Source organism: Suricata suricatta, chromosome 4 (genome assembly GCF_006229205.1).
Source record: "Suricata suricatta isolate VVHF042 chromosome 4, meerkat_22Aug2017_6uvM2_HiC, whole genome shotgun sequence".
Lineage (NCBI taxonomy): Eukaryota > Metazoa > Chordata > Mammalia > Carnivora > Herpestidae > Suricata > Suricata suricatta.
In genome coordinates this window covers 147,081,718-147,094,168 of record NC_043703.1, presented here as the reverse complement: position 1 = coordinate 147,094,168, position 12,451 = coordinate 147,081,718, and the positions used below count along the sequence as shown (strand labels likewise).

General features: G+C 39.5%; 1 protein-coding gene across 1 annotated transcript in view; it reads left to right on the top strand.

Annotated features, from left to right (window-relative positions):
• The first annotated feature begins 253 nt into the window (after positions 1-253).
• UBXN2A (UBX domain protein 2A) overlaps positions 254-12,451 on the top strand; it is a 50,677-nt gene continuing 38,479 nt past the window's right edge. The window contains exons 1-2 of the mRNA XM_029938222.1: positions 254-438; positions 12,056-12,110. Coding sequence (XP_029794082.1) covers positions 408-438; positions 12,056-12,110 — 86 coding nt within the window. The 5' untranslated portion in view covers positions 254-407. The remainder of the gene's footprint in view (positions 439-12,055; positions 12,111-12,451) is intronic.

Genomic DNA, 12,451 nt, shown 5'->3' with positions numbered 1-12,451 from the left:
GCCCCCCGGCCCGCGCGCGCGTGCGCGCTTTCGGGGATGCGCAGAGCCAGCTAGGCGCGCGACCGGCGCCCGGCGGCCGAGACCCAAGGAGGCGGGCCGGTGCCGGGTGCCGGCCGCGCGGCCCGCGAGCTTCAGTGGGTCTGAGGGCCTTCAGCCCGACAGCAGCGGTGGCGCCCGCGACCCCTGAGTCAACTGAGGACAAGGCCGCGGGGCGGCCGCGGCCGAAGGTGAGTGTGCTGGGGCCGCCCCGCATTCGGCCGGGTGAGGGACTGGGGCATCCGCTGGCCTCCGGGCGTGGGCCGGGGCGCTGGAGTCGTTGGGTCCGGCTGAGCCGTGGTTCTTGTGTCGGTGTTGGTCTCGGTGGGCCGAGGATCCGGACGGTTTCGGCGACGCTGTTGGCGGAGGCGATGGCCGGGGCGAGACTTCTGGCCGGGTCAGGTGAGCCGCGACTCGGGCCTGCCGCCTGCGCTTGCTTCCTGCGTGCAAGCACAGCGGACGGCTTCCGTTCTGACGGCCCTCGGAAACTTCGAGTTAGGCGCGCTTAACGTGCCCCCCTTTCCAAAGACCCTGCAGGAGCACTGTGCAGAAAGGCTAGGCACGTTTGTTTGGGGTGGCCATTTCTTAAGTAGCTTCGTTACCAGTCTCCCACAACAGTCTTTGTAGGTTTCGTGCTCGCTGTTTTCCAGGTTTCATTTTTTTTTAAGTGTGGGTCTTTTTTTTTTTTTTCTCGCAGTTTCTTGTTAGCAGTAAGGAACGTTAGAGTGGTGTCTAACCTCGATTTCTTCGTACTTAATTTGAGATGATGGAAAAATCAACATGGGAAACGGACAGTCTTTATTGATGTCCCTGTAGAACTGTAAAGTATGACATTTTGTAAACGACGTGAACATCCGCCCTCCTTGTTTCAAAGTCATGGCCCATGTGTGTTCGGGGGGTGTTTATATGTTTTTGAATTACAGTTTCGTTTTTAATGGAGAGAGCTCTTTAAGTTGATGTTGTGTCTTCTATGTAAATATCCTGAAAGGCGTCTTGATTTTTAAGGCAGTTAAATTCAGTGAAAGGTGAGCACCTATTAATACCACTGAAGTTAGTGCTAGTCGGTGTTGGCATCCAAAAACGAGTAACAATCGTGTACAGGATGGAAGGAGTGATTAAGCACGCAAGTAATAATGATACAAGGCAAAATATGGTATTAACAAACTATTGAGTATTGACTCAACCCTCCGCTGTGATAAATACAAGGATACTCTACACAGTAATGTTAATTACTTACTTTGTCATTCAGAATTTTTTAGCACCTACTGTATGGTGAATGCCCACAATACTATGGTGACCCCTATAGATTTTGCTTCATGCACTTTACATTGTTATTTGGGGGGAAATATTAAGCAACTAATCACACAAATATCAGTTGGCCCTTGAACAATGGTGAGAGTGTTAGGGGTGCCAACCCCCACACGGTGGAAAATCTGTATGAATTCTGATTGCCCAAAAACTTAACTACTACTAATAACCTGTAATAATAAGCCTTACCAATAAGGTAAAGAGTCAGTTAACACACATTTTGTATATTATCTGCATTATGCTGTCTTCTTACAATATCATAAGCTAGAGGAAAGAAAATGTTATGAAGAAAATCATACGGAAGAGAAAATACATTTACAGTAATGTACTGTATCCAAAAAACTCTGCATATAAGTAGTCCTGCATAGCTCAAACTTGTATTGTTCAAGACTCAACTATAAACACGATAAACCTGGGTAGAAGCTTAAAAAATAGAATGTAGCAGGTTGTGAGAATCTGCAACAAGTGGATAACCAGCTGGGGAAAGTCTGTTAAAGTTTTCTTAGGAAAGCAGTCTTCCAGCTAAGATGTTACAGGTAAATAGGAATTAGGTGAAAGTGACTCTCAAAGGAGGGGAAAAAGTGGAATCTGTTTCACTGAAGGAGGCTAGGGAAGTTTACGGAACTGAAAGGTCACAGCAGTTGGATTGAGTCTAGAATGCAAAAGAGAGCCAGAGAAATGATGCCAGGTCTATTAAGCAGTGTTAGGGATTTGGGACCGGCTGTTTATTTTTCTCTTAAACTTTTTTTAAAAAATTTGTTTTAATGTTTATTTATTTTTTAGAAAGAGAGAGCATGAGTGCTGAGCAGGGGAGGGGCAGAGGAAGAGGGAGACACAGAATTTGAAGCAGGCTCCAGGCTCTGAGCTGTCAGCATAGAGCCCAACATGGGGCTTGAACCCACGAAGTGTAGGATTATGACCTGGGCTGAAGTCAGCTACCCAACTGACTGAGCCACCTAGTTACCCCTCTCTTAAACTTTCATAGCAAAATTTTCAAACCACTCAAATGTACTGAGAGAAATGTATTACAGTGAACTCCTCTGTAATGTTACCCAAAATATGTGGACCTTATTTGAAGAGTGTGGGTGGTCATTGAAGGGCTTTAAGCAGGTAAGTTTCAGTCCATTTTTTTTTAAAGATTTTATTTTATTTATTTTATTTTATTTTTTTAAAAAGGTTTATTTTTGAGAGAGAAAGAGTACACAAGCAGAGGAGGGACAGAGAGAGAGGGAGTCAGAATTCAAAGCAGGGTCCAGGCTCTGAGCTGTCAACACAAAGTCTGATGCAGGGCTCAACTCACAAACCATGAGATCATGACTTGAGCCAACGTCCGATGCTTAACCCACTGAGCCACCCAGGTATCCCAAGATTTTACTTTTTCAAGAAAACGCTACACTCAGTGTGGGGCTTAAACTTATAACCTTTAGATCAAGAGTTACATACTCTACCAGGGAGCATCCAGGTGCCCCTCCGTCAAATTTGTATTTTTTTTGATGTTTTATTAATTTTTGATACCAGAGAGACAGAGCATGAGAGGGGGAGGGGCAGAGAGAGAAGGAGACACAGAACTGGAAGCAGGCTCCAGGCTCTGAGCTAGCCGTTAGCACAGAGCCCGACGCGGGGCTCGAACCCACGAATGTGAGATCTGACCTGAGCCGAAGCCGGAGGCCTAACCGATTGAGCCACCCAGGCGCCCCAAATTTGTATCTTAAAAAGTCTACCCTGGGAGCTCCTGGCTGGCTCTGTGGTAGAGCATGGGACCCTTGATTGCAGGGTTTTGAGTTTGAGCCCCATATTAGGAGTAGAGTTTACTTGAAAAAAAAAGAAAACTGTAGACACTACATTGGTTGGGGTAAGAATGGGTGGGAGACAACCACCAAGAGGTAATATTTTGGGCCTAGCATTGTGACTGTAAAGATAGGATAATTTCTAAGGGTACATAGCTGATCTCTCCTCTCTCTGTTAACAATTTTATGTTTACGTCTTTCAGAATAATTGTGGAAGGTTTTCTAAAGGAAATTGTGTTTGAGCTGGGTATTGCAAGGTGGATAACACTTCAGTATGGAGCCTGGGATGAGAATGTCTTGATGTCAAAGGATGGCTGCCTCAGTGACCTTGACAATCTCTGCCAAAGTGTCCCCTTTTCCCTAGGATTTCTCATTTAAATTATTTTTGTCACTGTCACTTTGGTCTTTGGGAGCAAAGAACTTCCAGATTAACAATTTTTCTAGAAGACGACAAATATGTCTTTTTTTTTCAAGTACTGTGATTGCAACAAAGATAATCTCAAACTTCCCATAATTTTTGAATTTTTATTATTTAATAGTTAACTAGAATTCATTGAATACACAAATAAGCTGTCTTTTAAAGTGTTTAAACTAACTACCATAGTTAGCTTGCTCTGGGAGGTTTGGAGACCTACTTTCATTCCATGGAAGAGCTAAGACCCACGGAAATGTGACCTCTCCGTTCCTTTGCCCTGTGTTTAATGCCAGGAATGGCTTTATGCTTAAGGAGAAACTTCAGCTTCTACATAAAGATAACGTACCCGGTGGTATATAACATCTTGAGACAAAACCTTATTCTTAAAAAAAAAAAAAATGTAGCGTATCATGTATGTTTACAAAACACAAGTAAAATCGGTAATATGCAAATTTTTCCTATTTCAATTTTAATGTATACATTAAAAAGACTTTTTCTTAGTAGTCTAAATCTATTTTGACTGTATTTTTCCTTTCAGTGGATGTGTTCCAAAAAGCTCAATCTACTCTGTCTCCTGACTGATTTTATAACTGCAGTTGTTGGGAGTAAGTGGGATAATAATTGGGAAGGTGTTTGGTAAACTGTGATACACAATACAAATATAAGATGGTAGTGGTACTAATTGGAAGTAAACTGAAGCAAAATGAAGGAAATTCTATTCATCTGTCCCTTCTGATAGTGAGCTTCATGCTGGTGACTTAGACATGTGTCTGGTGGCTTTTTAAATTCTCTGTAGGATAGTACATGACTTCAGTTCATTTGTGTCCCATGACTGATGATTGTAGAAGCTCAGTCAGTTGATATAAATAGATTTTACATGGCTTCTTTACAAATTACTAATTTATGGTAGGGAATGCCTGAAATACCAATGCCTTTATGTCTTAGATTCAGTTTTTACATCATAATTCTACGCCATGTTTGCAATTAGTAATTCAGTATATTTTTTTCTTGTTAGTCTGTAAACTCTCCAATAATGGAGACTCTGTCCCATTAAGCCTTCTTTCATTAGTTCTAAACCAGGGCCTTGTGCACAGTGGTGGAAGGTTCAGTAAATATATAAATGTTTTTAATAGTTTCATTAATAAATCAAAACTAATTTCATAGCCATATTGAAATGAAAACTTAAGACAAAGCCTGAAAATGTTTCTTACCAATCCTAGTAACAGATTATGACGGAGGGTTGGGAAAAGAGAAAAGAACATACATTATTGTATTCTTAGTATTCTACTCCTCAAAACAAGCTTGTGAGGATGTCAGTCATCCCCATGCTACAGGTTTAGGCAACTGGAGCTTAGAGAATGTAAATTACCATGAAGTCACTCAGCTCAAAAATGATGTATCCAGTACTCCAGTACAAGTCAGTTTGAATACAAGGTCTTCTTCATTCTCTGTAGCTGGCATAGAATAAGTAAAAACAATTTATTAGTAGCTTATAACTATGAAGTGATGGAAAATATTAACAGTCTGCTAGAGAGCAAAGGGAAACCTAGTGACGTACTTTAGGGATGGCTCCTCTTTGGTTTGCACTTAGCTAGGCACTGTAGAAGAAACACGAAATTTGTAAGTCACGATACCTGTCCTCAAGGATCTTGGATCCAGTAGAGACAACTAAAAAACACAAAAGCAACAATAGTCATCGGTATCAGACAATATGATTTCAGTACCAAAAATCTACATGCTTTAGGAGAGGAATCTTTATACAGTTATAATATTTTACCTTGGGGTGCCTGGATGGCTTGGTCTGTTGAGTGTCCGACTTCACCTTAGATCATGGATCTCACAATTCTTGATTTTGAGCCCGGCATTGGGCTTTCTGCTGTCAACCAGAGCCTGCTTTGGATTGTCTGTCTCCCTCTCTGCCCCTCCCCCTCTCATGCTTGCTTTCTCTCTCTCTCAAAAATAAACATTTAGAAATATATATTTTACCTTTATGGTAGACATGGATCTTGAGCTGTGACTTGAAGGATAATTAGGATTTGAATGCCCACAAGGAAGGTTACATATGAACAAAAAAGTATAATTAACATGTGATGTTTATGATATAATAAGGGTCATATCCAAACTAAGGGGTTATTTTAGAAATGTTGAAAATAATGTTGGAAAACTGTCAAGTGAAAAGCAGATAGTACCACCAGGACGTAATGTCCACAAGGGTTGGAATCTTTGGTTTTACATTTTTAATGTTTTTAACAACTCTATTTAGGTATAATTAATATGCAATAACAAGTAAATGAGTCCAAATGAAACTTTTCCTGACCTCTGAATGGCTGGGATGGGCGCTTACGTTTTTCTCTATTTTCTGTATGTTTGTTATTTATTTATTTGCTTACTTATTTTGACATTTATTTATTTTTTAGAGATAGAGACAGGGAATGAGCTGAGGAGGGACAGACAGAGAGAGAGAGAGACCCAGAATCCGAAGTAGGCTCCAGGCTCTGAGCTGTCAGCAGGCTCTGAGCTGTCAGCACAGAGCCCGACATAGGGCTTGAACCCACAAACCGTGAGATCGTGACCTGAGCTAAAGATGATACTTAACTGATTGAGCCACCCAGGCACCCCTATTTTCTGTATGTTTTAAAAGGGAAGAATTTTTTAAGGTTTTCCCCCCAAAATAATTTATTTATTTATTTATTTACTTATTTATTTAGAGAGCGCGTGCATGTGAGCTGGGGAGGGACAGAGGGAAAGAGCAAGAGAATCAATCCCAAGCAGGCTTCATGCACTAAGCCTGATGTGAGGCTTGATCCCACAGACCATGAGACCATGACCTGAGCCAAAATCAAGAGTCAGATGCTTAACCCACTGAGCCACCCGGGTGCCTCAGAAAGGGAAAAATTTTCTTTTTTTAGGTTTATTTATTTATTCTGAGAGAGAGGGAGAGAGTGCATGCACTAGTGGGCGAGGTGTCGGGGAAGGGGGACAGAGAATACTGAGCTGGTTCTGTGCTGACAGCAGGGAGCTGTGGGGCTCAAACCCACAAACTGCAAGATCATGTGCTAAAGTTGGAAGTTGGAAGCTTAACCAGCCAAGCTACTCAGGTGCCAGACAGGAGAGAATCTTTTTAAAGGGAAGCAATTAGATAGTTTTAGAAATATGATATTTGAAGGACAAAGTCTTAGGAGAAAAAATTAGTGAACACGAAGTTCTAGTTTTCTGAATATGTTTGTAATTTGTTTCCTGCTTTTTTTTTAGTTTTTATAAAAAATTTTTTTACATTTATTTATTTTTGAGAGATAGCACAAATGGAGGAGGACCAGAGAGAGAAGAAGACACAGAATCTGAAGCAGTCTCCAGGTCCCAGGCTCCAAGCTGTCAGCACAGAGCCTGACGCAGGGCTTGAACTCACAAACCGTGAGATATGACCTGAGCCAAAGTCAGATGTTTAACCAAGGGAGCCACCCAGGCACCCCTGTTTTCTGCTTTTTAAATTAAAAAAAAATTAAGTTTATTTTGAGAGAGTGTGAGCATGTGCACAAGTGGAGGAGGAGCAGCGAGGGAGAGAGAGAATCCCAGGCAGGCTCCATACTGTCAGTGCAGAACCTGATACGGGGCTTGAACTTATAAATCATGAGATCATGACCTAAGCCAAAGTGATATGCTTCACTGACTGAGCTACCCAAGTGCCCTGCTTTTTAATTTTTTTTAATCAAAATAATATATACACATAGTTTAAAAGACAGTACTGTTAGGAACCTAAAAATGCACTCGTTTCCTTTCTTGAAGTACAACTACTTTGAACTCATAGCTGTTTCTCCAGTTATGTACAGTCATATTTCTTGGAAGGCAGCTATGCTCACCACTATACCACCAACGCTGCTTGTACAGTCATATTTCTTAACAACGATGTACATTTTGAGTTACTAATTTTGAACATTGCCTTTCATATTGCTATTAGGATAACCATTTTAACTTTCCTAGGTTTACCCCCTCTACCTCCTCACATTCTTTTAATAGTTTTAGCTTAGTTTTTTCCATACAATAAGTAAAATAGACACTAGATATATTTTTCCCCGGTAGACCTCAGGTTCATCCTTGATCCAAAGATGGTATGTTTATATTTATCTAGTAACTGTAATAAAAATTGCAAACTCAAAAGAACATTGACCATATTATATCTTATACCTAACAATTATTTTTTAACTATCTTTTTAAAAATTTATTTATTTTGAGAGAGGGCACGTGCGCACGTGCAAGGGAAGGTCAGAGAGAGAGAGATGAGAGAGTGGGAGAATCCCAAGCAGGCTCTGCACTGTCAGATCAGAGCCTGAAATGGGGCTTTGTCTCACAAACCGTGAGATCATGACCAGAGCCAAAATCAGATGCCTTACCAACTGAGCCACCCAGGCGCCCCTAACAATCATTTTTATGGCTGTATTCTTAACACATACAGTTTACATATAATCTATTTAAGATACTATGAATTAATGATTAAAAAAACTTCCTTGGGGCGTCTGGGTGGCTCCATCGGTTAAGCGTCCGACTTTGGTCAGGTCATGATCACATAGTCCATGGGTTCAAGCACCGTGTCGTGCTCTGCTCTGACAGCTCAGAGCCTGAAGCCTGCTTCAAATTCTGTGTCTCCCTCTCTCTCTGCTCCTCCCCAGCTTGCTCTCTCTCTCAAAATAAAATAAAGACATAAAAAAAAAAAGATAGCTGATTTAAAAAAAATAAAAATTAAAAAAATTAAAAACTTTCTTGTCTGGCTTATTACTTTGTAAATCTAATGCCTAATTCAGTACCTTACATTTAATAAATGTATATATTTTTAATTTAATAAATATTGACTAAGATCCTTTGAATAAAATAAAGGGACAACAAAGTAAGCTGTATACACAGAATTTGCCCACAACAGCCTTAGGTCTAGGGAATAATTTTGAAGAGCATTACAGGAAGGATTAAGAAGTCTTGGAAATACAAAATAACTCAGATGGTGTGGCATTCATGAATCCTACCTTGCCCTCTAGCTACAAGGCAGAGTTTGAAGTTACCATAGGGGATGCCCTTGAAGGTGCTGTGCCTTACCTTATATTCTGTACTTACTCCTCAGCCCCATTGTGTTTCCACCTTTTTCCTTCCCTTTCAATTTCCCCCTTGTCTTACAGACTTTTTCACAATTTTCTCATGACAAGGCCAACACATACATTTGCTATCAATTTGTGGTCAATTCATAATTAAAACTAGAGGTTTAAAAAAAATTTTTTTTTACATTTATTTATTATTGAGAAATAGAGACAGAGCATGTACAGGATAGGGGCAGAGAGAGAAGGAGACACAGAATCCGAAGCAGGCTCCAGACCCTGAGCTGTCAGCACAGAGCCTGATGCGGGGCCGAACCGCATGAGATCATGACCTAAGCTGAAGTCGGTTGCTCAACGGACTGAGCCACCCAGGTGCCTCAAAACTAGAGTTTTTTTTAAGACAACTTTCAATGATAGGATATTTTCAGAGCAGATTCCACTATCCTACTTTAATTCCTAGCAAAACAGAGGCTAAGTGGGAATTAGTGCTCAACACAGTTGCTGTGGTTATGGGCCCAACTCCACTAGCAGCGGGAAGTCAGACTGATTTTATCTGGCCAATTACCAGACTAAATTCACCTTGAGATACTTGGGGGAGATTTTTAGAACGGGTGTGGTGGATGGATCTTCAGTGGCTATTAGCAGGTTTGCCTTGTATTCAGATGTGCTTAAATTTTTATTTTATTTTATTTTTATGTTTAGTTTATTTATTTATATTTGAGAGAGAGCAAGCAGGGACAGGGAGAGGGGGGAGACAGAGAATCCCAAGCAGGTTCCATGCTGTCAGTACAGAGCCTGACACAGGGCTCAAACCACAAACCATGAGATCATGACCTGAGCCAAAATCAGGAGTTGGGCACTTAACCAACTGAGTCATCCAGGTGCCCTGCATGTGCTTACATTTTTAACTAGAGGTACACTATTTACATGTCACAGAAATACTCATCTTTTGACTCTGATTTTCCATGTTTCTAGGAATCTAAAGGAACAACAAAGTAAGCTGTATTTGTTAGGAAAAATTTGAAGTGAACTAAATGCCCAATAGTCATGGTATAACTGTCTGATGGAAAAATATGTGTCCTTAGAATATTTATGAAGCAGTTTATGTAGTTAAACGGAAAAAGATACCACATAAATGAAAAATACAGGAAATAAGAATTATTAATATACTAATAATGCATTTGAATGTACATGAAGAAACAGGCAAGTTTAAATAGTTATTGTTAGAAGTAATAAAATTATGGATTATCTTCTCCCTTTCCCAAACTTTCTGTGTTACTGTTTTGCTTTTATAACAAAATACTTTAAGAAACAAGCAAACAGATCAGTGTTTAAAGTAGTCCAGGCTTTCTATCCACTGAGAGGTCCTGGAAGCACTGACCCATCAAAAGCAACGAACACTCACATCTTGGTTTCTTAATACAATTTTCCAACAACAAAAAAGTAGCCGTGGCTCCTTAGAGAAAAGTCTGATTCCGGGGCTGGGGCAGAGAAAGAACAAATGATCCTGGAGCAGCTTCTTGCTCGAAAGTAAGAAGGTGCTAAAGAATGATGAAGACGTCTTAAAAAGACATTGAAGTCACTCTGAAGGGGCCACCACTGGACAAATCTGGGAAGTGGAACATCAAAATAAATAGTATTAATAAATTACAACTCATTGAAAAACAAAAACCCATGAATCCATACTGTTAGATCTGAAGAAGAAAAAAAATCAGGGAAAGATGGGCTTTTATTGTACTTTTTTAGGAAAAGATGGACTTTTATTTTTTCTTAAAATTTTTATTTTTATGTTAGAACAAGAGAGCATGTGGGAGCAGAAGAGAGGGGCAGAGGGAGACAAAGAGAATCCCAAGCAGTCTCTGCACTCAGCGTGGAGCCCAACATAGGGTTCCGAAGACCTTGGGGTCATGACCTGAGCTGAAATCAAAAGTGGGACGCTTAACCGACGGAGCCATCCAGGCACCCCAGAAAAAGATGGACTTTTGAATAAAAACACTCATGTGGAATCACTGTAACTAAGATAAGTTCCAAATATAACTCAGATTAAGTTTTTTTAATTAGAATGGAGGGTCATGTCAGCAAAATGGCAAGATGAGCAGTTTGAAGCTCATGTTCCCACACAAACATTGAAAAACAAACAGCAACTGTTAGATCCAATTTAGAACTCTGGAAAGTAATCTGGGGTGTACAGCAGCCAACCAAATGGTGAATCAAGAAAAATGCAACTCGGGGTGCCTGGCTGGCTCACTTGGTGGAACATGTGACTCTTGATTATCAGGGTTGTGAATTCAAGCCCTACATTGGGTGTAGAAATTACTTAAAAATAAAATATTTAAAAAAATTGCAACTTAAAAAACAGTGGCAAAAATAAATAAAAAATAAAAACAGACAAAACAAAAAATAGGTAAAAGATGTCTATACCTTCTTTTTCCAATGAAGGTATAGACAAATAACCAGGAAGCGCATGAAGAAGATGGTCAACATCACTAATCACGATGAGATACCACTTTAGTAGGGTGGGTGTTACTTAACACAAAATAGCAAGTATGGGGCACCCGGCTGGCTCATTAGTAGAACTTGTGACTCTTGAGCTCGGGGTTGTTAGTTCAAGCCCCATGTTGGATGTGGAGATTACATTAAAAAAAAAAAAAAAAACAAGTATTGACAAGGATGGGGAGAAATTAGAACCCTAGACATTGCTGGCAGGAGTGTAAAATTATTCACAATAGCCAAGAGGCGGAAACAATCCAAACGTCTGTCAACAGATTAATGTCTAAACAAAATGTATATACATACGATGGAATATTATTTAGCTATAAAAAGGAATGAGTTTATGTTAGGTGAAATAAGCCAGACACAAAAGGACAAATACTGTATGATTTTATTTATGTGAAATACAAGGCAAATTCATAGAGACAGAAGGTAGAATAGAGATTACTAGGAACTGGGGAGGGAGAGGAATAGAGAAGGATTCTTTAATGGGTACAGATTCTTTTTGGGAAGTTGAAAAAGTCTTGGAAGTAGATAGTGGTAATGGTCATACAGTATTGTAAATATAATTCATGCCAGTGAAGTGTATACTATACATCTTGTCAGTTTGCCTCCCCAAAGAATTGTAAGAATGAGAATAAGAACGTTATATTCACTTTTGCTTGTTAAACCAAAAGGCACATTATAATTTTGTCATCATTTTTAAGAAATATTTCTTTTGTCGGAAGATTATTAGACTCCAGAATTTATTTTTTATTATTTTTATACTTTGTAGATGAAAATGAGAGCTTCAGGTTTGGTCACTCGGGTTCTCAGGACCCTTACAGGGCTGCTTTAGGAGTAACTAATAATTTATGTTAAAGAAAATGCGTGCATAAAAATATATGTATCTAAAATACTAGATTGAGGACTTTAGCTCTTGTTTATTTCTATTTTTGCAGTAAGGCAAAAGAGAATGAAAGAAGTAGATAACCTTGAAAGTATAAAAGAAGAATGGTAAGCTAATCTGAATTTTCTCTGTTATTAATGCCTTTCTTAGTTTCTTTCTATTTTTACTGCATTTCACTAACTGATATAGTAAGTTTTCATTATGGTTCTTTTAGTTAAAGAACTAATGGTAATATATTTAAAAATAATTTTTTATTCAAAGCTGCATTGAATAGATTTTAATGAAGTTACTAAATGTTTTTGTTATAAATTTTAAAAAGTGTAAAATTACTCTGTTCGTGTATTTATTCTGTTGTTTAAGTGAGAACTCGAGTAACTGTTGGTTTTGTAGCCTCTTGGGTTGTACTATCTTAGAGTCATACTGAAAATATAAATGGCTCTGGAGTCAA